Source organism: Rhinatrema bivittatum, chromosome 7 (assembly GCF_901001135.1).
Source record: "Rhinatrema bivittatum chromosome 7, aRhiBiv1.1, whole genome shotgun sequence".
Lineage (NCBI taxonomy): Eukaryota > Metazoa > Chordata > Amphibia > Gymnophiona > Rhinatrematidae > Rhinatrema > Rhinatrema bivittatum.
The window spans coordinates 255,167,677-255,191,280 of record NC_042621.1 but is presented as its reverse complement, the minus strand read 5'-3'; the positions used below and the strand labels follow the sequence as shown (position 1 = coordinate 255,191,280).

Genomic DNA, 23,604 nt, shown 5'->3' with positions numbered 1-23,604 from the left:
TTGCGATTGTGGTGTCGAGGTCTGCTCCGATGAAAGTAAGAAGTTGAGACAGGCTCAAATGTGATTTCTGATAATTGATTAGAAACCCCACGGTGGTCTGCAAGGTAGCGAGAGTTCCTTGTTTGGATGGATTCCTGATGAGCCAGTCGTCTAGGTAGGGAAAAACATGAATGCTGTCTTTTCTTAGATGTGCAGTCGCAACTGCTAGGCATTTTGTGAACACTTGAGGTGCTGAGGCTAGTCCAAATGGAAGGACTCTGTATTGGAAATGTCTTTTTCTTGCTACGAATCATAGGTACTTTCGATGTTGTGGGTAAATGGGGATGTGAACGTAAGCTTCTTGAAGATCCAGAGAACAGAGCCAATCCCCTCATTGCAATAGTGGAAGAATGATTCCCAGGGAAACCATGCGAAATTTTTCTTTCTGAAGAAATTTGTTGAGATTGCAGAGGTCTAGGATGGGTCGGAGATCGCCTGTTTTCTTTGGAATTAGGAAATAACGGGAATAGAACCCCCTGCCGTGTTGAGACCAGGGAATGGCTTCGATAGCCCTGGTAGTCAGCAGGGTAGAGAGTTCTGATTGCAGTTGAGATGTTATGATGCTGTGTGACCACAGAGGAATGGGTGGAGACTCCAGGGGTAACTTTTGAAATTTTAAACGGTATCCCCTGTTCAGGATAGCTAACACCCATTGATCTGTGGTGATGAGGCTCCATTGCTGTTGGAAGTAGTGGAGCTGACCTCCAACAGGCAGACTGAGTTGAGGATTGTTGAAAAGGCTGCTGTTCTCTGGTATGGATTTCAAAAACCAGATGCTGGTCCTGTTTGTGGGGGTGGCTGAGTTTTAGCCTGCTTTGGTTGAAGTGAATGTCCTCTCTGGGATTGACGGAAAGGGCATGTAGAGGAAGTATGCAGATAGTATCTGCGAGGCCTATAGAAGGGCCTTCTAGTGTCACGTCTTGCAGGCTTACGTACTGAAGATGGTTGGTTCGATAGCAGCTTAGACAGTTGGTGGAGAGTCTCGTGATGATCTTTAAGTAAAGAGACAGTAGCTTGAATTTTCTCCCCGAAGAGGTTGTCTCCTGTACATGGGAGGTCCACGAGTCTCTCTTGGACTTCCATTCTAAGATCTGAGGCCTTCAGCCAACCCCATCTCTGTGCACTAATACCTGTAGCTGATAGATGGGCCGATGTTTCAAAAGAGTCATATGTGGCCCTTACTTCATGTTTCCCTGACTCTAGCCCTTTGTCAATGAGAGCGTTGAATGTTGTTTGTTGTTGTTGGGGAAGGGTATCCGCTATATCCTGTACTTGCTTCCATAAGTTCCTTTGATACTGTGTCATATATAATTGATATGCAGCTATATGGGACACAAGCATGGATCCTTGGAATATTTTCATCCCTAAAGTATCCAGAAATCTATGTTCCTTTCCTTGAGGAGCAGATGAATGTGGTTTATGCTTTCTTGCTTTTTTCTGGGCGGACTCAACAACAAAGGAATGATGTGGCAACTGTGGTTTTTGAAAACCTGGTGAATGTTGAACCAGGTATGTTGCGTCCGTTCTCCTATTGACAGCAGGCACAGAGCAGGGATGCTCCTATAGGCGATGCTGAAGCTCTAAAAGGACTTCATGGATAGGTATCACCATGACCTCTTTTGGTGCATCTACAAACTGTAGTACTTCAAGAGTCTTATGTCTGTATCCTCCTCAGCCAGCAATTCAAAAGGAATGGTATCAGCCATTTCCTTTATGAAATGTTGAAAAGACAGGTCCTCTGGTGGGGATTTCCTCCTTTCCTCTGGTGGAGAAGGTTCAGATGTGAGGTCATCAGTATCAGTGTCAGTATCAGTATTAACATCCTCCCAAGGATTGGGCTGAGGCTGGAAATGGGATCCAGATGGAAGAGGATGTTGTTTTATCGAAGTAGATTTCGATGGTTGTGTTGGAATCTGTTTTGGCATCGATGGAGGCAGAAAAGGCATCGACGGGGAACTGAAGGGTATCGATGGGAACAGACGATTGGAAGCCCCCGATGGACCAGGTAGTGGAAGCATTGATGGACCAGGGAATGGCATCGAGGGCATCAACGGAAAATGGGTTTTTTGTAAGCCTGATGGTCCTGGAGTGTGATCAGAGTCATTGCCATCATCTTCAGATGAGCCTGGTATGGGTATTGCTGAAGCCATCGGTAGTTGCTTTGGTATGGACAGTGCCAATGGAGGCATCAGGGAACCCATCGATGGTATCGGTGCCAGTGCTGGAAGAGCACCAAGTAAGGCATCGATCCTTGTCAGGAGAGGAGCAAATATGGCCGACTCTGGTGTTGGTGCCTATGGAGGCATTGGTGTCTATGGAAATTTGAATTTTTGCCAAGCTTCGGTGACTGCTTGTTGAATCATCGATGTCACTTCTTCCCTGGAAACTGGGACTGGGTCCTCTGTCACAGGAGAAGGTAAGACTGGCGTTGCTGGCACTTCCACAGCAGAGTGTGGTGGCACAGCTTCTGACACCGTCTCCAGTGGAGAACGCCTCGGTGCCTCAGGTACAGAGGGGCATGGTAGCTCTTGTACCTGGACCCGCTTTTTCATTGGTTCAAGGTCCCTCGAAGTCGATGTGGACACCGATGGTTCCGAAGGAACGGAATCGGAACGGTGTCGATGGCGTCTTTTCTCTCGATGATCTTTACTGGAGATCGAAGAGGACACTATAGAAGATCCAGATGGGGGTCAGTGACGGACGGTCATCGGTCTTCTTTTTACCTCGATGTTTTTCAACAGAGGAAGGCGTTATCTTCAGTGACAAAGCTGAAGATGATGATGGAATGATCTTTTTGAAAAGTTCCTCCATTTTATCCAGTCGGGCATGCCTGCCCTTCGGTGTCATCTGGGCGCAGGTGGAACATGCGCGGACATCATGGCCTGATCCCAGGCAGAGAACACAAATCTCATGCGGGTCTGTAATCGACATTGTCCGGGGACAATTTGGACATCTTTTAAAACCGGTGGCCATTATTGAAAACTTTAGGCCGGGTAACGGTCGATGGTTCACAGATAATGAAAAAGAGAGTATCCGGAATCGACGGAAAAAAGATTCCAAAGAGTACTCACCGAATGGGGTGCTGAAGGGAGACCTGAGAGGGAATTTTTCTGACAGAAAACTTGTTGTTATCAGCAATATTCCGTGAGGAAAAAAACAGTGAGAAATCTTACAGAGCTCCTTCAACGCGAGGCTAAAAGCAGCGCAGAAAAAAAGAGACTGAAGGGAGACACCTGTGGCTGAAGGGATCATGGCTTGCTCAGTAGGCTCAGTGTGTCAGTCAAAAGTTTCTAGAAACTTTGACAGAAGTTTTCCGTGAGATGGCTCCATCGATGATGTCACCCATATGTGAGGACTATCATCCTGCTTGTCCTGGGATAATGGATGTTCCCCACGTCAGCCGAGGCGAGGAATCCGGTGGGACAGAGAGAAAGTTGAGATTATCTTGTCCATTCTTTGGACACTACTGCAAGTACCCACTGATCTGTGGTGACTGTGTGCCATAGGCTGGAGAAGTGGCACAACCGGCCACTGACCAGAATGGTCGGAAGTGGAAGCTGGGTACTGCTCTCTAGAAAGGAGTCAAAAACCTGCTGCTGGACCTGGTTGAGTGGCTGGCTGTGACTTCTGCCCTCTAGGCTGCCTAGGTTGGCCTTTTTGGTAAGGCTTAGAAGGCAGACCCCTGGACGCTGGGGGATAGTATCTCCTCTGCCGGTAGAATTGTCTCTTAGATTCCCTCTTAAAAGATCTTTTGGATGAAGAAGAGGGCTCAGAAGGCAGTAAGGAGAGCTGGCGCAGAGTCTCTTGGTGGTCCTTGAGCCGTGCTACTGCTTCTTGAATCTTTTCACCGAAAAGATTATCCCCTGCACAGGGCAAATCAGCCAATCTGTCTTGTACCTCTGGTCTGAGGTCTGAAGATTTCAGCCAGGCCCATCTCCTTGCACTGATACCGGCTGCCGACACCCTGGAAGTGGTGTCAAAGATGTCATACACTGATCGTACTTCATGCTTGTCAGCATCTAAGCCCTTTTGTGCTATGGCATGAAGTTGGTCCTGGAACTGCAGAGGTAAGGCCTCAGCAAAGTCTTGAATATTTGTGAACAAGGCCCTATTATATTGGGTCATATAGCATTGGTAGGATGCAATGCGAGAGATGAGCATTGATCCGTGGAATACCTGTCTTCCAAATTCATCCAGGAACTTCTGATCTTTCCCTGGAGGAATGGATAAATGAGGTTTGGAGCGTCTGGCCCTCTTCTGGGCTGACTCTACAACCACCGAGTGATGATCAGATTGAGTTCTTTGGAAGACAGGGGCTGACTGAACTAAGTAGGTGGCATCTGCTTTTCGGTTAACAGGTGCCACCCAGCCAGGGTGCTCCCAGTTTCTCTTCAAAAGGTCCAAAAGGATGTCATGAATAGGGATGGACATGATTTCCTTTGGAGCATCGAGAAATTGTAGAAGCTCTAGCATCTGGTATCTAGAGTCCTCTTCTGTCTGAAGCTGGAATGGGACTGTTTCAGACATCTCCTTTACAAAATTAATAAAGGAGATCGCTTCCTTTCATCAGGATGGGAGGGCTGGGAAAGTAGATCATCAGAATCCTGGGACGAATCGACAGTCCAAGGATTATAAGGATCATCACCAGCTCCCAAATGTTCTTCAGAAGGAAGTAAAGGGGTTATTCCTGAAGGCCCTGGCCTGGGCATCGATGGACCCGAAGGAGGAATCGAAGGCATCGATGGAGGCATCGAGGGCATCGATGGCGGTATGACTGGCATCGAGGAGGCACAGATGAAATCAGTGACATCGATGGATGTGTCAGTGGTGGCACTCCCGATGGTGGAATGAAGAGCGGTGTTTCTTCATCTTCCTCCGATGACAAGGGAATTGGCGAGAAAGGAGTCAGGTCCCTCAGTTCCACCGATGGAAGGGCACAGATTATCTTGTCTATTTTAGCCAATAGCGGTGCCAGCGCCATGGGCATCGGATCGGTGATCAGAGGAGGAACCGGCACCGGTATCGATGGAAGTTGGAAGCCCTGGAGTGCTTTGCCGATGGCCTCTTGGATCATCCAATCCAATTCCTCAAGGAAACCTGGGGCATGAATACCCGGTTCCGGAGTGGGAGGTAGCACTGGCGTAGCCGGAGGGTCCACCAGTGAAGGTGGAATTGCGGATCCCGGCACCTTTCCAGGTGGGGAACGCTTCAGTTATCCAGAGACAGAAGAGGACGAAGCCTTTTCTGTATGGGGCTTCTTTATCGGAGGCTCAGATGACGATGTCGAGGGTTTACCAGTATCGATGGCCTGAGCTTTACGATGACGGTGTCAATGTTTTTCTCGTTGCTCCCCCTGGTGTTTTTCCAGAGGAGGTCAACACCCGTGGAGTCATCGAGGCCGGTCGGATAGCAGTGGTTTCCTGGTGCTGGCGCGACGTAGATGGCACTGGTTCAGACGATGTTGAAGCTATCGATGGAGTCGGGGTTTTTGGCCGAAAGAGAAGACCCATCTTATCGAGTTGAGCCTTGCAACCTTTTGGTGTCATTTGACCACATTTGGTGCAAGTAAAGACATCGTGGCCGGACCCCAAGCACATCACACAGACCGTGTGAGGGTCAGTGATGGGCATTGTTCTAGTGCAGTCGGGGCACGGACGGAAACCAGACGCCATGGCTTCGACAAAATTTAGTCACAGTGTGGTCGAAGGCCGGTAGGCTGTGAGGGAAAAACTTGACAGGAATCAACTGCAAATGGGCAAAAAACTTATCATTCGACCGCAGACCAAAGAAATCGATAAGGGACCCCCCATGGGGTAACATTTTTTGAAATTTTTTAACAAAGTTCCATGAGGAAAATTCCTGTCAGGAAGAGCTCCTTAACCTGCGTGGCTACTGCTGTGTGGAAAAAAGAAGACTGAAGGGGGACCCCTGCTGGCTGCAGGATTGATGCTATGCTGGGCATGCCCAGTAGGTGCCAGTCAAAGTTCTGGAAACTTTGACTAAAGTGTTCCGTGATTGGGCTCCATCCTGATGATGTCACCCATATGTGAGGACTACCATCCTGCTTGTCCTGTGAGAAGAAACTTGCGACTCAACTTGTCCACCAACACATTGTCCACACCCGGCAAGTAGGTGGCTATAAGGTACATTGAGTGGGAAAGGGCCCACGCCCATATCTGTGCAGCTTCCTGACACAGGAGGTAGGAGCCCATTCCCCCTTGCTTGTTGATGTACAACATCGTCACCTGGTTGTCGGTTTGAATCAGGATGGTCTTGTTTGAGAGGTAATCCTGAAACACCCTGAGGGCATATATGATTGCCCGAAGCTCCAGGAAATTTATCTGGTGTTTGGCTTCCTCTGGAGACCAGGTTCCCTGACTCTGCAGGTCGCCGACGTGAGCACCCCACCCTAGGTTGGAGGTGTCTGTCTTCAAGGTAATTTGAGTTTCTATAGCCTGAAATGGAAGGCCTTGAGATCGGAATGTTGCATCCACCAGGCCAGCAATAGTCGGAGCTGTGTGGTAACGTGAACAATGCTGGACATTGGCTGACAAGCTTGAACCCACTGGGATTTTAGAGTCCACTGCATGACTCTCATGGCTAGGCGGGCCATCTGCGTGACATGTGCCAAGGATGCCATGTGGCCTAGCAGTATGAGGAAGTGACTAGCAGTTGAGGATACTCGAGTCTGTAAAAGATGCGCCAGAGAGGCCAGGGTGAAAGCCCGATCCTGAGGAAGGAAGGCTTTCGCCTGTATAGTGTCTAGGTCGACCCCTACAAAAGATAGGGTTTGGGATGGAACTATCTTGGATTTGGGATAGTTGATTAGAAACCCTAGGAATATCAGGGTATGAAGAGTGAGACGCAAGAACGCCAATGCGGCTTGCTGAGTTGGGGCCCTTATTAACCAATCGTTGAGATAAGGGTAGACATGGACACCCTGACTCCTGAGGAAGGCTGCGACTACCACGAGGCACTTAGTGAATACTCGTGGAGCAGATGCCAGGCCGAATGGCAGTACACGGTACTGGAAATGACGAGGGCCGGCCAGGAATCGCAGGAATTTGCGATGAGATAGAATAATTGAGATGTGTGTGTATGCATCCTGGAGATCTAGAGAGCATAGCCAATCTCCTTTTTGAAGAAGAGGAAGTAGAGACCCCAAGGTTACCATCCTGAACTTCTCTCTTTGCAGATACTTGTTTAGGGTGTGAAGGTCCAGAATTGGATGAATGCCACCTGACTTTTTTGGGATGAGGAAACACCGGGAATAGAATCCCTGCCCCCGTTGGGAGAGGAGCACTGGTTCTATTGCCCGGGACTGGAGGAGGGTTGATACCTCCCTGAGTGACTACTGCAAGTACCCACTGATCAGTGGTGAGTGTGTGCCAAGTGTTGGTGAAGTGGCACAACCGACTGCTGACTGGTACTGATGGAAGAGGAGGTTGGCCTATGCTCACCAGGAAGGAGTCAAAACCCTGACGCTGGTCCTGGCTGAGGAGCAGGTTGGGTCTTCTGAGGTCGGGACTGCCTAGACTGACCTTTTTGATAAGGCTTGGAAGGATGATCTCTGGAAGTCGGAGGATAATACCTTCTTGGTTTGTAGGCCGGTTGCTTAACGTCTTGCCTGAATGTCCTCTTGGAGGTGGATGAGAACTCAGCAGGCACTGAAGAAAGCTGATACAGCGTTTCATGGTGGTCCTTGAGCTGTGCCACAGTCTCCTGAATTTTGTCTTCGAAGAGATTATCCCCAGCACATGGCAGGTCAGCCAACCTGTCCTGTACCCCTGGTCTGAGGTTGGAGGATTTCAACCAGGCCCACCTTCTTGCACTAATTCCCGCTGCGGTCACCCTAGAGGCAGTGTCAAATATGTCATATGCAGCACGGACCTCATGCTTACCAGCATCCAAGCCTTTCTGAGCTAGAGGATTAAGCTCATCCTGGAATTGGTCAGGTAAAGATTCAGAGAAATCATGTATCTTCTTACAAAGGTTTCTGTTATACTGGGTCATGTACAACTGGTAGGAAGCAATGCGAGATGTAAGCATTGAGCCGTGAAAAACCCGTCTGCCAAAAGCATCTAGGGATTTCTGTTCCTTTCCTGGAGGTATGGAGGAATGAGGTTTGGAACATTGTGCCTTTTTCTAGGCTGATTTCACAACCTCAGAGTGATGATTCAGTTGTGATCTTTGAAACCCAGGAGCTGATTGTACAAGATAGGTGGCATCTGTCCTACAGTTGACAGGTGGAATTGAACCTGGATGCTCCCAGTTCCTCTTTAGCAGGTCAATTAGGATTTCATGAATCGGAATTGACATGATTTCCTTAGGAGCATCAAGAAACTGGAGTACTTCCAGCATCTTGTGCCTCGAATCTTCTTCTGTCTGAAGCTGAAATGGAATTGTTTCAGACATTTCTTTAATGAAATTGATAAAGGACAGATCATCTGGAGGAGAACGCCTTCTCTCTTCAGGGGGAGAGGGCTCAGAAGGCAGATCATCTGTATCCTGGGAAGAATCATCAGTCCAAGGATCATAAGGTTGATCACCAGCTCCCTGAGGATCTTCAGAAGGGAGAAAAGGCATTAATCCCAAAGGACCAGGCCTCGGCATCGATGGTATCGGAGGTGGCACCAATGGCATTAATGGAGGCACCGAGGGCATCGATGGAGGCATGGATGGAACCGGCGACATCTATGGATGAGTCAGCAGAATTCCAGACGGCGGTATCGGTAATGGTGTTTCTTCATCTTCTGATGACACAGGTATCGGCATCGAAGGAAGAGGACATACCGGTGTCTTCGGTTCCATCGATGGAAGGGCACCGAGCAAAGCATCCAATCTACCCAGTAGTGGTGCGAGCGCCATGGGAATCGGATCAGTGACCGGCTCGAGCTCCGTTATCGGCATCGATGGAGGCTGGAAGCCCTGTAGTGCTTTACCGATGGCCTCTTGGATCATCCAATCCAATTCCTCGCGGAAGCCTGGGGCGGGGAACCCCGGCACCGGAGGAGGAGGCAGCACTGACGTAGCTGGAGGGTCCACCGGTGAAAGTGGAGTAGCACTGATGAAGGTGCACTGATGAAGGTGGGGAACGCCTCAGTGACATGGTCACAGAGGAGGATGGGGCCATCTCTGGACGGGATGTTTTTGTCAGTGGCCCTGTCGACGCTGGTTCGGTGGACTAAGCCTTCCAATGCCGGTGTCGACGCGGTGCAGTCGATGGCCAGTAGGCCCCGAAGGGGAAACTCGATGGGAATCGACTGCAACAAGGGTAAAACCTTACCTTTCGACCGCGGAGTACTATTATCGATAGGGGGACCCCTATGGGTAGTATTATCGATAGGGGGACCCCTATGGGGTAGAAAATTTTGAAAATTTTTAAAGAAGTTTCATGAGGAAAATTCCTGTCAGGAATCTCAAGAGAGCTCCTTAACCCGCGTGGCTACTGCTGCGTGGAAAAAAAGAGACTGAAGGGGGACCCTGCTGGATGCAGGGTCAGTACATTGCTGGGCATGCCCAGTAGGTGTCAGTCAAAGTTCTAGAAACTTTGACAAAAGTGTTCTGTGATTGGGTTCCATACTGATGATGTCACCCATATGTGAGGACTACCATCCTGCTTGTCCTGTGAGAAGCTAAATAACATTTGTGCCAAACTGCAAATTGTATAAAGCAGTTGCCTACCTGTAACAGGTGTTCTCTGAGGATAGCAGTATGTCAGTCCTCCCACATGGGTGACATCATTGTCAGATGGAACCCAACCCGGAACTTTGATCTCAAAGATTCTAGAACTTTCAAACAGGCCGTACTGAGCATGTGCAGATGAGGTTATTGCCCTGCCCCCTAGGCACAGTCCCTTAGTCCATGATGTAGCTAATACATGGTGTAACCAACTTCAAGGGGAAATGGATGATTTATGAGGTCTGACATCCTGCTGACCACTGGGAATACCTGTTACAAGTAAGCAACTCTGCTTTCTCAGAGGATAAGGAGGATGGCAGTCCTCACAAATGGGTGATTCCCAAGCTATAAGCTGCTCAAGCAGGATTCGAATAATAGAAGGACTAGGGGGCATTCCATGAAGTTAGCAAGTAACACATTTAAGACTAATCGGAGAAAATTCTTTTTCACTCAACGCACAATAAAGCTCTGGAATTTGTGGCCAGAGAAGGTAGTTAGTGCAGTTAGTGTAGCTGGGTTCAAAAAAGGTTTGGATAAGTTCTTGGAGAAGTCCATTAATGGCTATTAATCAATTATACTTAGGGAATAGCCACTGCTATTAATTGCATCAGTAGCATGGGTTCTTCTTAGTGTTTGGGTAATTGCCAGGTTCTTGTGGCCTGGTTTTTGGCCTCTGTTGGAAACAGGATGCTGGGCTTGATGGACCCTTGGTCTGTCCCAGCATGGCAATTTCTTATGTTCTTATGTTCTTATGATAAAGCAGGGAACCCCACAGTGCTGAAAGCACCACTTTTCTCCCTTTTGCCTGTGAGGCAGCCGACCCAAAAACGGGTGTAGGTGGGAGTTCTACCAAAAGAAAACCATAGAACAGACAAACACAAAACCCCAATGCGTAGCAGACACGCCTAAGGCAGGGGAGTGATATGAATGCCAGCAAGAAGCATACTGTGCATCACGTAAAATATTACAATCAGGGTTTCAGATTAGCAAACCCTAACAACAGTAGGTCTAGAACCTCCTGAATATAGGAAAAGGCCTAGAGAAACAACCAAGAGAAGAACTATTGGACAAAGACTGCACAGTTTCTTTTGGTATCTCAAGACAAATGAAAAACCAACTTGGGCTAGCGAACCCTCCCGAGACAGAATGCATTTGCAGAAGTGCGCCCCATGATTGGCTGATAGGTACAATCGGCAAAAAACCTAAGCAATGCTTGGAAGAAGAAGCAGCAACAATGGCAGAGTCTGTGGCAGACTCTACCTGCCAAAGTACCAGACAGAGCTGACCACCAGGTCAGTGTCAAGACTGTCAGGGGATGAAAGGAAATCCCTGAAATGGGATTGCTAGCCCAAACCCCCAAGCAGGGAGTTAAGCTAGGCCTGAAGCTCATCCACACTGTACCCTGTGAAGCCTAGGCCAATCCATCCTGTCTACAAGATAGCTCAGGTGAGTAGGGAGGCACTTTGGACAGCTCAGTGAAGTATGAAAAGCTAAGGGATGGATTTTAAAAGCTCTATGCGCATAAATCGGCTTACACGCGCCGAGCCTATTTTCAAAAGGCCCGATGACGCGTCCCAGGGCTTTACGCGCATCTAAGTCCCGGGGCTTTACTAAAGGGGGCAGTCCGGGGGTGGGGCGGGGGCGGGGCCAGAGGCTCCCTGCATAGCGGTCATTTGCCGCTCGGCCGGTGCACGCAACTTACTTCAGCTTCAGGGCTGAAGTAAGTTTAATAACAAAAGGAAAAAATGGTAGGGGGAAAGGGCAGGGGAGGTAGGGGAAGGGAAGGAGGGGGGTAGGGAAGTTCCCTCCGAGGCCGCTCTGATTTCAGAGCGGCCTGGGAGGGAACGGGGAAGGCAGCGCGGCTTGGCACGCGCAAGGTGCACAATTGTGCACCCCCTTGCATGCGCCAACTCCCGATTTTATAACTTGTGCGCGCAAGTTATAAAATCGGGCGTTTATGTGTTTATGCCAGATAGCGCGCGCACATGTTCGCCCGTGCGCAGGTCTTAAAATTTACCCCATAATGCAGTTCTGGCCAAACCTTTGAAAAAAACAGGGAAAAGGTAGTGTACTGTTCCCTGCAAGTATACACTAAGATATACCACAAATGCCCCACCTTTTCTTCTTCCGACATTCCAACTGGAAGTTAGAAGAAGCAAAGAACATAAGGAGGCAAAACCCGGAGCTGCATAGGTAAGAAAAAGCCGCTGAGCTGTATATCTCAACCCCAACCAAATAATTCACTGCTGATTCCAGTAGGGAGTTGCTTCCCTGAGGTAGATCTTTCATCCCGATAGGAACAGCTAAAACTAAAAGCGAACCCCTTGGGGAAGAAATCCAGAAACACTCCACCAAGAGACAGGAAGCAGGGATGCTGCAAGTGTAAACCCCTACAGAACAGGATTTCTTCACTGGCCTGGAAACGCTAAGGATACCAGGGCAGGGTCAGTTTGATTGTGGAACAGACTGCCCACCAACCTGGCCTCGGTATCAATACCTCAGCGAAGACTACATGTTTCCCCTGAGGAAGCATGCGGTCCTGTAAATGGAACCACCGTTGCATGAACCAGGCCTCCCCTGCCTGCAGATGGGGTTGTCTCTAAAAGAGGTAAGTATAGTGTAAGGTTTGTAGACCCTGATTGCTGTGGGGAGGTTAGCTCAACCTAAAGAAAGAGCCCTGTAGGTCCTCCTTGACAGCTGGTGGGACTAGGCTGGTTGGAGATCGATCTGGAGCTTCTGGGTTGAGCCCTCGGGTTCTGGGAGCTGCAGGATTTAGACGTGAGTCTCTTGGAAGCTGATAATGGTGAAGGTCCCAGTTGTGGCTAGAGTCAGAGGCAGGCAGCAGTCAAAGGTGGTCAAGGTCCAGGCTAAGGTCAAAGGCAGGCGGCCGGCAAGGTTGGTCAAGTTCAGGCTAGGATCAAGTCCTGTAGTTAGTCTGAGGTCAGGCATGGAAGGTAATGAAAAGACAGACAGCAGGGCTGAAAGAACGAGGCAGGTTGGGCAAAAGAGACAAGCAGTACATTTAAGACTAATAGGAAAAAATTATTTTTCACTCAACACACAGTTAAGCTCTGGAATTTGTTGCCAGAGGATGTGGTTAGTGCAGTTAGGGTAGCTGGGTTCAAAAAAGGTTTGGAAAGGTTTTTGGAGAAGTCCATTAACTGCTATTAATCAAGTTTACTTAGGGAATAGCCACTGCTATTAATTGCATCAGTAGCATGGGATCTTCTTAGTGTTTGGGTAATTGCCAGTTCTTGTAGTCTGGTTTGGCCTCCGTTGGAAACAGGATGCTAGGCTTGATGGATCCTTGGTCTGACCCAGCATGGCAATTTCTTATGTTCTTATGGATCAGGAATGCAGGATCAGGATCGCTGGAAGCAGCAACTCACTCTGCAGGAAATGATGCTGAGGCATCAGTCTGTTGCATGGCCATGTGACATCATCTTTTGGTGCCAGCTGAAGAGGTTCCCGTGCAGGTATTTAAAGCTAGGTGCGTACACCTAAGGAAAGCTCAGCGTCAAGATGGCCACAGCGCCCCCGCCATGAAGGCATGAAAGCAGTTGGCAGGTTCGGGTGAATACGCCTGTCATGGGAGCATCCTGCAAGCCAGCAAATGTAACATATAGCTAGCAAATCATCACAACAAAAGATTAACACCTCTTTTGCGGAGTACCTCATCACCCAACTTCCTCAGCCATGGATATAACAAGAGGTTGAAAGGCATACCTGCCAATTAAAGGATTAGAATCCTCTTCCCTGAGGTAGAGTCCCACAGGCAAGAATGACTGGCAAGTGTGGTCATCCATGAAAAATGCACATTGAGATCAGCAGGAATCAAAGGTGACTACTATGCGAAAGAAACCCCTAATCTTCTCCAGAGAGATTGTTATACTTGAGCTTGGTCATGGGCCATTGGGTCATGGTGACAGCTGACTCCACCCACAGGGAGGAGCCCTGTGGGGACTCACCACGACAGGCGGGGTCTCAGCAGTGATGGACACAAGAGACAAGAGGTTTTATTATACAGCAGAAAGTAACCAGAGGAGCAGATTTGTAAACACAGTCCAGAGAAGAAAGACCTCTAGATGGATTCTCCGGTAGTGGCCCGCAGCGCGGGGTAGGCCGGAGGTTGGTATGGAAGTTGGCACAAGGCAGTGTGGATCTGGTAGTGGTCCGCAGAGTGAGATAACCTGAGGATCCACACAGCGTGAAGAGAGGAGGAGCAGATCTTGTACTCACTCTGAAGTGTTGCAGAAGAACTACAGTCGTAGTCGCAGTGGAGACCCGTGGCACAGGAACACTGGAGGGTCCGTACGTAGTAGTAGCGAGAGGTGCTCACTAGACTGGAGAATATGAGACTCACAGAGAAGGCTCTCCGAGGAGCGGATAGCCCTGAGTGCAGCAAGGCCCCCAAGGAGCGAGTACCTGAATCACTCGGTCTGGAACGCAGGAACAGCAAGGCGAAGCATCTCTGAGTAGCGGAATTAAGCAAGACTGAATCTTTGCTAACTCGTAGGTAGGAAGGTCTGGTAGGTTTAAATACACGTAGGCAGGTGATGTCATGCGGAGGGGACGCCTCCGAGGTTCCCGCCATGACGTGGATAAGGAGACAGGCACGCGCGTGCCCTAAGTCACACCAGATTCAAGATGCCGACCAGGATCTCCCACGCCATCCTGGGAACGCCAGGAAGGTCGGTGTGCAGAGGCAGTGGTGGCCATCTTTGCCAGGATCGGAGTGGATCTGGAGTCTTGCGAGAGAACTCAGAGAGGATGAGTGGCTTCAAAAGTGAAACGTGGAAAGGGTTGTGTATTTTCATGGATGAAGGTAACTTCAGGCTGTAGGTCAAAGGACCTAGGCGGCAAAGGACAGAGAAAAGTCCAATGTAGCATGGAGCGAATCTGACAGAAGGCAGCTTGAGATGGATGTACTTGGTACTGAGCCATACCTTGTCTTCTGGCTAAAACTGGGGTGCTGCTCTGTGATGAACATCGTAACACTTCTTGGCCCATTGTCCCGCTTTGTGCAAAAGGTCCTTGGTTTGAGTCCAGAGTTGGTGGACATCTTCAGCAGTAGCCTGAGCTGCTGGTGATGTACCTGACAAAGGTATTGGAAGTGGTGGTAATGGCTGACGGCCATATACAATCTGAAATGGAGTAGATCCAGTGGCAGAAGCAGGATGAGAGTTCAGGGCAAACTCGGCCCAGGGTAACAATTCTGCCCAATCATTCTGCCTAGAGTTGACATAGGCATGAATGAACTGTTTGAGAGTCCGTTTCATTCTCTCCATTTGCCCATTTGATTGGGGGTGATACGCTGAAGTCAGGTCTAAGGAGATGTTGAATTTACGACACAGCATCCTCCAGAACTTGGCGGTGAATTGTACGCCTCTGTCAGAAATTATCTGTTTAGGCATGCCGTGCAGGTGGAATATATGCCGTATAAACAGCTTGGCAAGTTCTGGGGCAGATGGTAGTCCGGGTAAAGCCACAAAGTGTGCCATTTTTGAGAAGTGGTCCACAGTGACCCATATAGTATTGTTCCTGCTTGATGGTGGTAAATCAACAATGAAATCAGTCGCAATGTGCGTCCATGATTCGTCTGGAACAGGTAACGGCTGTAGAAGACCCAAAGGGCGAGAGGCAGGAGGCTTTTGTCTGGCGCAGGTAGCGCAGGATTCAACGTACGCTTGAACGTCTTTTTTCATAGACGGCCACCAGTAGAATCGTTGTAGGGTGGCTAGTGTACGAGCCTGTCCAGGATGACCAGCTAACCGGGAGTCATGAGCCCAGTTCAAAAGCTTCTTCTGTAACATCTGAGGGACCACAGTTTTACCTGCTGGAACAGAATGAGTAGCAGCCAGAACTATCTTCTCTGGATTGATGATTTATTTATTTATTTAGCATTTTTATATACCGAAATTCATGTAGCAAAGTTACAAATCACTTCGGTTTACATTGTAACATTAACAAGCATGTAAGAATGCGATTACATTGAACAAGGGAGAAATGTGAGGTGATGATGTGATGAGATGCGTCAGGAACATCCTCAGGTGTAAAAGAGCATGAGAGGGCATCTGCCCGGACATTTTTTATCAGCAGGACGATATTTGAGCAAGAAATCAAATCAGTTGGAGAATAATGACCATCGGGCTTGGCAATGATTGAGTCTTTGCGCATGACGTAGATATTCCAGGTTCTTGTGATCAGTGAACACTGTTATTTGGTGTTGTGCACCTTCTAGCCAGGGATGCCATTCCTCGAATGCAAGCTTGATAGCGAGCAACTCTTTGTCCCCAATACCGTAATTTCTCTCGGCTGGAGACAAATGAGCAGGGGTGAAGAGTATGTGTATCACTGTGCTGACTGAGCACGGCCCCTACGCCGACATCAGAGGTGTTGACCTTGACGATGAATGGCCGATGAGGGTCAGTATGGCATAAATAAGGTTTCTTGAGGAAAGCTTCCTTAAGGACTTGAAAAGCAGCGATGGCGTCTGGAGACTACTGTGAAGGGTGTCTCTGAGTAGCGAAATTAAGCAAGACTGAATCCTTACTAACTCGTAGGTAGGAATGTCCGGTAGGTTTAAATACACATAGACAGGTGACGTCATGCAGAGGGGACGCCCCCGAGGTTCCTGCCATGACGTGGATAAGAAGGAGGCAGGAGTGCGCGCACATGCCCCAAGTCACACCAGATTCAAGATGGCGACCGGGATCACCCACACCGTCCCGGGAACGCCAGGGAGGTCGGCGTGCAGAGGCAGTGGTGGCCATCTGTGCCAGGATCGGAGCTGCAGGGCAAAAAGAGGTGAGCAGCAAAGGTCGCAGCCGTCTGCAACCGACGGGCGCAACAGAGATAATCCAAAGAGGAGAACCCACGTACAATGGCGAGATCAAATCCGGAATAGCTCCATTCTGAAATAGACTTGCTGCACCTTAGGATGACCTAAGAAGAGTGCTATCGCACGACCTGCTCTTGGATTTCATGGGAAACAGAGCTAGTCAGAAACGGTGAAATCCCTTCTCCAGGATACAGTGAACAAGGTCACCCCTTGTAAGGTTGGACAAGGCAACCCAGTTGCCACGAAGTGTAGAGTCATGCACATGGGATGTGGAAATCCGAAAGAACTGTATTTGATGTGGGGTGAAGGGCTGATGTGCACAGAACAGGAGAGAGCCCTGGGGTGATAGTGTCTAATGATCTAAAGTTGGCGAAACAATGTGACAAGGCAATAGCTAAAGCCAGAAGAATGCTGGGCTGCATAGAGAGAGGAATATCTAGTAAGAGAAAGGAAGTGATGATCCCCTTGAACAGGGCCTTGGTGAGGCCTCACCTGGAGTACTGTGTTCAGTTCTGGAGACCGTACCTCCAAAGGGACAGAGACAGGATGGAGGTGGTCCAGAGAAGGGCAACCAAAAAGATGGATGGTCTTCATAAAATGACATGAAGAGAGATTGAAAAACCTAAATATGTACCCCCCCTGGAGGAGAGGAGGAGCAGGGGTGATATGATACAGACTTTCAGATACTTGAAAGGTTTTAATCATCCATGGTTAAGAACAAACCTTTTATGTTGGGAAAAAAAATCAGTAGAACTAGGGGTCACGATTTGAAGCTCCAGGGAGGAAGACTCAGAACCAATGTCAGGAAGTATTTCTTCACGGAGAGGGTAGTGGATGCCTGGAATGCCCTTCTGGAGGAAGTGGTGAAGACTAAAACTGTGAAGGATTTCAAAGGGGCAAGGGATAAACACTGTGGATCCATAAAGGCTAGAGGATGGGAATGAAGAGAAGAGCCATGGGGGTGGATTACTGGAGTGGAGGCTACTACCTGGTGATTACTACCCTTACTCAATAAGCCTTCGCACGGCTAATACAACTCCAACATTGTACTCTGCTTCAATGGCAAGGGGAAATGTGGAAAAGAGGATTTGCATTCAGATAACAACCAACAAGGACTAAACTTCACAATCTGGGTAAACAATTAAGAGTGGGGGTAGCTTGCTTATTACGGGGGTTACTACCCTAAACCAATTAAGCCTGATACATCACTTTGAATGCATATACAGAGTTGCTCTTTGCTACAATGGCAGGGGAAAATGTGGAAAAGAGGATTTGCATTCAGACAACAACCAACAAGGTATTGATCTGTGCAGTCTGGGTAAACAAGCATCGGGGTAACTTGCTTGATGTGGCGGTTACTACCTTTAACCATTAAGCTTTATGCTCACCTTTGATGCAACTCTAGTATTACTCTCTGCATCAATGACAGGGGATGTCAGGAAATTTGAATCAAACAGTTACCAACAAGGGCCCTGAACTTGGTGGCTGATGAAACAGATAAGTATGGGAAATAAGTGTGGGAGCTTGCTGGGCAGACTAGATGGTCCAATTGGTCTTTTTCTGCCATCATTTCTATGTTAAGTTGTATCTCCCTTTCATGAAGGGACATGAAAGCAACAGGAATCAGGGCCTCCCAATCCCGAAAAACTTTCTTACTCTCCAGATGAGAGTTGGGTTACAGTTGTTGAATGCTGAGGTTCATAAGTAACTAAATCGGTTACTGACAGCTACCCTCAGATGGGACAGACTACCACGATAATCAATGGAGGGACCCCCAGCAAAAATGTTCCAAATCACTGCCACTGCTGTCCCCCAGTGTCTGCTGGTCCTGGCCTGTAAGGAGATGCATTGATTCAAAAGAATCAAGGTTCCAATTTGGCAATGGACCTGAAAGGGACGGAGCCGCAGAGGCTTCTGCCTGAAGGGAATTCAAACATGAGCTAACATGGGAGAAGTCGAAAGATATACTCCTCTTCTGAGGGAGGGGAAAGACTCCCAACACTACCCTCCTGATAATCACACCCATAGGAGTTCCACCCGGAATGTAGTCTTAGGTCAGTCCTTTGACTGTGGCACACAACCTGGTGTGCTTGCCACAAGGGAAACCCCCTTACCTATACACTAGAAGGCAACGAAGAATTGTGCCCTCCACTTTAAAAGCACAATTACCAGTACTTGTTCAGTGGTTCCCTGTCCTGCAGATGGTGTACATATGCACCCAATTGCCATGCTTGTGTGTAGAATCCTACAGCACAGCAAGGACCGAGCACCACCAGCTAGTCAGTGGTTGCGCATACCAAAAAGCAATCATGGAGTGTGTGAATGCATCCTCCTCACCAGTGTCCTCTAGTAGTCTATGGTGTGGAATAGACGAGGAGGCTGATATCTTGATGCAACGATGGTGGATCTCTGGCATTGCTGTGCCCCATGCCGACAGAGAGAATGCTGCTTACCAGCTCCTGATGAGCTTGGAGGAGTACATGACTTCCACCATATCTAACTGTGCATGCTGCGCTCCACTGACACCTTAACTCCTAATGGAGTCAATAAGAACAGTGTGACGATGGCATCCCCAGTACCAATGGTGCTCTATTATGGTGTTGTGGTGGATGGCATTCTGTGATGTCACCCCGTGGTACCCAAGGTACCTGACAATGCTCCAAGAGGCTGAACACAGTCCTTGAAATGGCGTTTGAATGGCTCACCACCCTTTCCGTCATGTAACAGCAGCAGGGAAGCCCATGATGACAGACTGTGCCAATGGTGATCTGCAGTGGTGCCCACCATGGCAATGGCACCCACAGTACCCATAGCTCTCTTGCGCTCACCAGAGATGGATGCAGGCTTGACAAGTTTAACAGAATACAGAGTCATCAATGGCACCCCGGATGCCTACAGACATCGACAGTCTGTGGCACCCATGGTGCTCAGTATTTGAAGGTGCTGATGAATCACTAACACCGAAGGTCTGAAACATTTTTGGGGGTTGGCGGCATCAATGAAGACCTCAGTGCTCGAAGATGTTGATGGATTGGTGGTACCAATGTCACCAGCAGTGTGTGAAGGCAGAGGCTCTATGGCTCTACCACATCATCTGGTGCCCTGCGGCACTAACACTCTGCATTGGTGCACAAAGGAACTGATGACTGTCAGTGTAATCAACAGTTTCTCTCAGCTCACCTATGCGCCCGAGGATGTCTATGCTGTGAGCTCAATGGCATCTCTCACCAGCACCCATGGCTGACGATAGCCTTGACAATAACCCTGGTGCTCATCAGCACCATTGGTGCTTGAAGCCTGGAGGGGCCTCTGATGCCCCAGTGGCTCAGGGCCCCCAAGACAGTCTCTGTCCATAGCACCCAACAGCTGTGGCCTTTGAGGGGACACCACAATGCACCTAGGTTCCCCATCTGGACACTCCAAAGGGGCTCATTGGAACCCCTAATGCTCAATAGCTTTGAGGTGCACCCTGGATGCTTCAGCACTCCAGGATGCCTCAGGTTGATGACAACTCCAGCACTCGACAATGCCAAGGCTGTCCAAGACCTGAACCCCCTGTCACCTGAGGGCTTCAGTAGTGCTCAAAGGCTCTCAGGAGCTTCAGTGATCGATGGTCTCAAAGGAGACCAGGGCGCTCGCTTTGTCAATGGTGCTCAACATCACTGAGAGTGGCCATGATTAGCATCACTGGCAAACATATCCGATGGCTTCTATGGCCCTCGATGGTGGCCACACACCTCAATGTCATCGAAGGCGATCATGCACCTTGATAGCGGTCTTGGCAAGTGACGTAGTTCCAACCTAGTCAACCCAATTTCAATGACGCTGCTACTCCACTGCATCGAAGCCTATGGCACTCATTGATGCTTGGGTCAATGCCTTTCTTCCAGTGCATCAAAAGCCCATGGTGTTTGATGACATCTATGATGTAAGATGGTGCCTGACAATGTCTATGGCATGGAAAGTGCTCGCAGCCAGGGGTTCAACAGTGTGCACGGCACTTGAAGGTGCCTACAGTCAATGGCCCTTACAGCAATAAGGGTGGTTATGCACCTCGATGGTGTCAAGGGTGACTATAACGCTCAATGGCAATCCTGGTCCTCAACATGGTCCTGACTTTGATATATCAGACCATCAGTGCACTGGCCCGGAAGTGAAATGGCAACAGACACTGGTCATGGCCCCAAAGATGCAGCAGCAATGCTGCTTGCCCAGGCTCCTGCTCACCCTCTCTCACAAGGAAACTGCACTGCAATCACTGAAAAGCAGGAAGGGAGGCTATGTTGTCCAGGGCTCATGCATAGAGATTAGTTAAGAAACATAAGAAAATGCCATACTGGGTTAGACCAAGGATCCATCAAGCCCAGCATCCTGTTTCCAACAGTGGCCAATCCAGGCCAAAAGAACCTGGCAAGTACCCAAAAACTAAGTCTATTCCATGTTACCATTGCTAATGGCAGTGGCTATTCTCTAAGTGAACTTAATAGCAGGTAATGGACTTCTCCAAGAACTTCTCCAATCCTTTTTTAAACACAGCTATACTAACTGCACTAACCACATCCTCTGGCAACAAATTCCAGAGTTTAATTGTGCGTTGAGTAAAAAAGAACTTTCTCCAATTAGTTTTAAATGTGCCCCATGCTAACTTCATGGAGTGCCCCCTAGTCTTTCTACTATCCGAAAGAGTAAATAACCGATTCACATCTACCCGTTCTAGACCTCTCATGATTTTAAACACCTCTATCATATCCCCCCCTCAGTCAGCTCTTCTCCAAGCTGAAAAGTCCTAACCTCTTTAGTCTTTCCTCATAGGGGAGTTGTTCCATTCCCCTTATCATTTTGGTAGCCCTTCTCTGTACCTTCTCCATCGCAATTATATCTTTTTTGAGATGCGGTGACCAGAATTGTACACAGTATTCAAGGTGCGGTCTCACCATGGAGCGATAGAGGCATTATGACATCCCAAAAGCGATACAGAGACATTATGACATCCCAAAAGCAGAGTTTTAATTTCTTCACAGACAGTTATTAGCATTGCATGATACATGTAGGATAGTCACTGGACAAAACAGTACACTGGGCAAAAGTTGCTTTTGGCATCCCCCTCCCCTTCACTTTTGCACAAACTTGCAGACTAAGTGAAAAGAGAGGCATGGCTACCCCTTTGCTTGGTGTCTAGAACAGTAACTCTTCTTGCCCACCCCTTGGTACATGCATCACAGCTGGCCAAATCAGAACTAGACTAATAATGAAAGTTTCATATGTGAAAAGAAAGAGGATGAAAATATAAGGAAAGTTACCTACCATCTGCCAGGGTCTGGAGCAGAATTCTCTCACAGTCTCTTTCACTGTGGAGAGGGTGCGAGGTTTCTCTACACTGGTCATGTTTAAGAAGTTCATCACAAAGTAGAAAGCAGAAAATGCCTAAAAAATTTTAAAGAGGACATAAAATTCAGACCTTATGTATAGATATGATTGATAAAGGTTCAGGCCCTGGCAAGCAGACTCTAGAGCAGCAGTTCTCAACCAGTGTATAGCCAAGCACATGCAGGTATGTTGCCACACTTCTCACTCCCCCGCTGGTCCAGCTACTCCTCCTGCCCCAGCGAGATTAGAACTCTTTCTCTGCCTGGGATTGAAATGCTGGTAGCCCAGGTACAACGCGGCAGGAGAGCAGGAGTCAGCAGCACTCGCATGGTCTCTTCTCCCCCCCCCCCCGCAGCCCAGAAGAGGAAGTGGTGTGCAGCGGCCACGCACATGGGAAGAAGAGACCATGCTAAGGACAAGTGCTGCAGCATGGGCCTGAAGCAGAAGAGCAGCGCGGCCCGGAGCAACATCAGCCCCCGCAGCCAATGGGACTCCTTTCTTGAGGCCACATCGATTGAAAGAGGAGGCTGCTGCTGCCGCTAGTTGCTCTTCAGTGGAGGGAAAGACAGCGTGTGAGTGAGCGAGCATGTGTGTTTGAGACCCTGAATGTGTATGCGTGATTGAGAGCCAGTTTGTGTAAAAATGAGCATGTGTATGTATGATTAAGAGCCTCTGTGTATAAGTGTGAGAGAGCGAGTATGTGTGTCTATGATTGACATTCTATGTGTTTGAGAGAAAAAGATATAGCATGTATGTGTGTGACTTGAAAGCCTGTATTTTCTTTCTGTTTGGGAAGTTAGTAAGTGTGAGAAAGAGAGAGCATATATGTAAATGTGTGATTGAGAGCCTATGAAAGTGAGAGAGAGCGCATTGTATGTGTGTGTGACAGAGGAGAAAGCTGCAAGCAAACTCCCACCCCGCTAGCTTTCTCTTCCCCTCCCCCTGCTAATTCACAACAATCTCAGGGCACCTGGAAATCAAACATTCCCAGATATAGAGAGCAGAACATTTTTTATCCTTATTATCCTGTTTTGAAATATTTTACTGATTTCTGGAAATTTTTTATATGAGTTTTTAATTATTGGATATTCCATTCATCAGCTGTTTTGAAATAATCTGTTCTTTTATGGTTTTATTGCTATTGATTTTATATTTCTTGATTTGTTTTATGAAAACTGTTGATGTTTCTCTTTTTCATTTGTTGCACTGCATAAAGATTCTCTGGCTTGTTGCGGTTTCCAGTTCAGTTTTTACTGCATATTTCTATTTATGCTTTATGGTCTCTTTATTCTTTGCTAGGTGAGGGTCTGCACACCAGTGACTGAGGTGAGGTTTTTCTTCTGGCATGTAGTTCAGTATAGGGCTCTATCACCAGTATAGGGCACCATCACCATGTTAATAATCGCCTGTATCTTTATATATTTATGTATCTTTAACATATAGTTTTTGTTGATTATATTTATCACTCTCCAGTTGTTTTAGTTTAAAACCTGTCCTGTCTTCCATCTCCCATGTTTTACGCTCCCTGTTTAATGTAACTTTACTCTCTACCTAGATGTTAATTGGTTTCCCCTCAGTTACATTGTAAACCGGTACGATAAGACCTGGTCTTGAGCATCGGTATAGTAAAAGAAATTAAATAAATAAATAAAATAAATAAATATAGCAGCCTGGCT

The 23,604-nt window shown here is 48.2% G+C and overlaps 1 protein-coding gene across 4 annotated transcripts in view; it reads right to left on the bottom strand.

The window, feature by feature from the left end:
- ENTPD1 (ectonucleoside triphosphate diphosphohydrolase 1) overlaps positions 1-23,604 on the bottom strand; it is a 597,993-nt gene that overhangs the window by 74,585 nt on the left and 499,804 nt on the right. For all 4 annotated transcript variants that reach the window (XM_029610060.1, XM_029610058.1, XM_029610059.1 and 1 more), the window contains one exon: positions 21,866-21,985. In XM_029610060.1, coding sequence (XP_029465920.1) covers positions 21,866-21,985 — 120 coding nt within the window. The remainder of the gene's footprint in view (positions 1-21,865; positions 21,986-23,604) is intronic.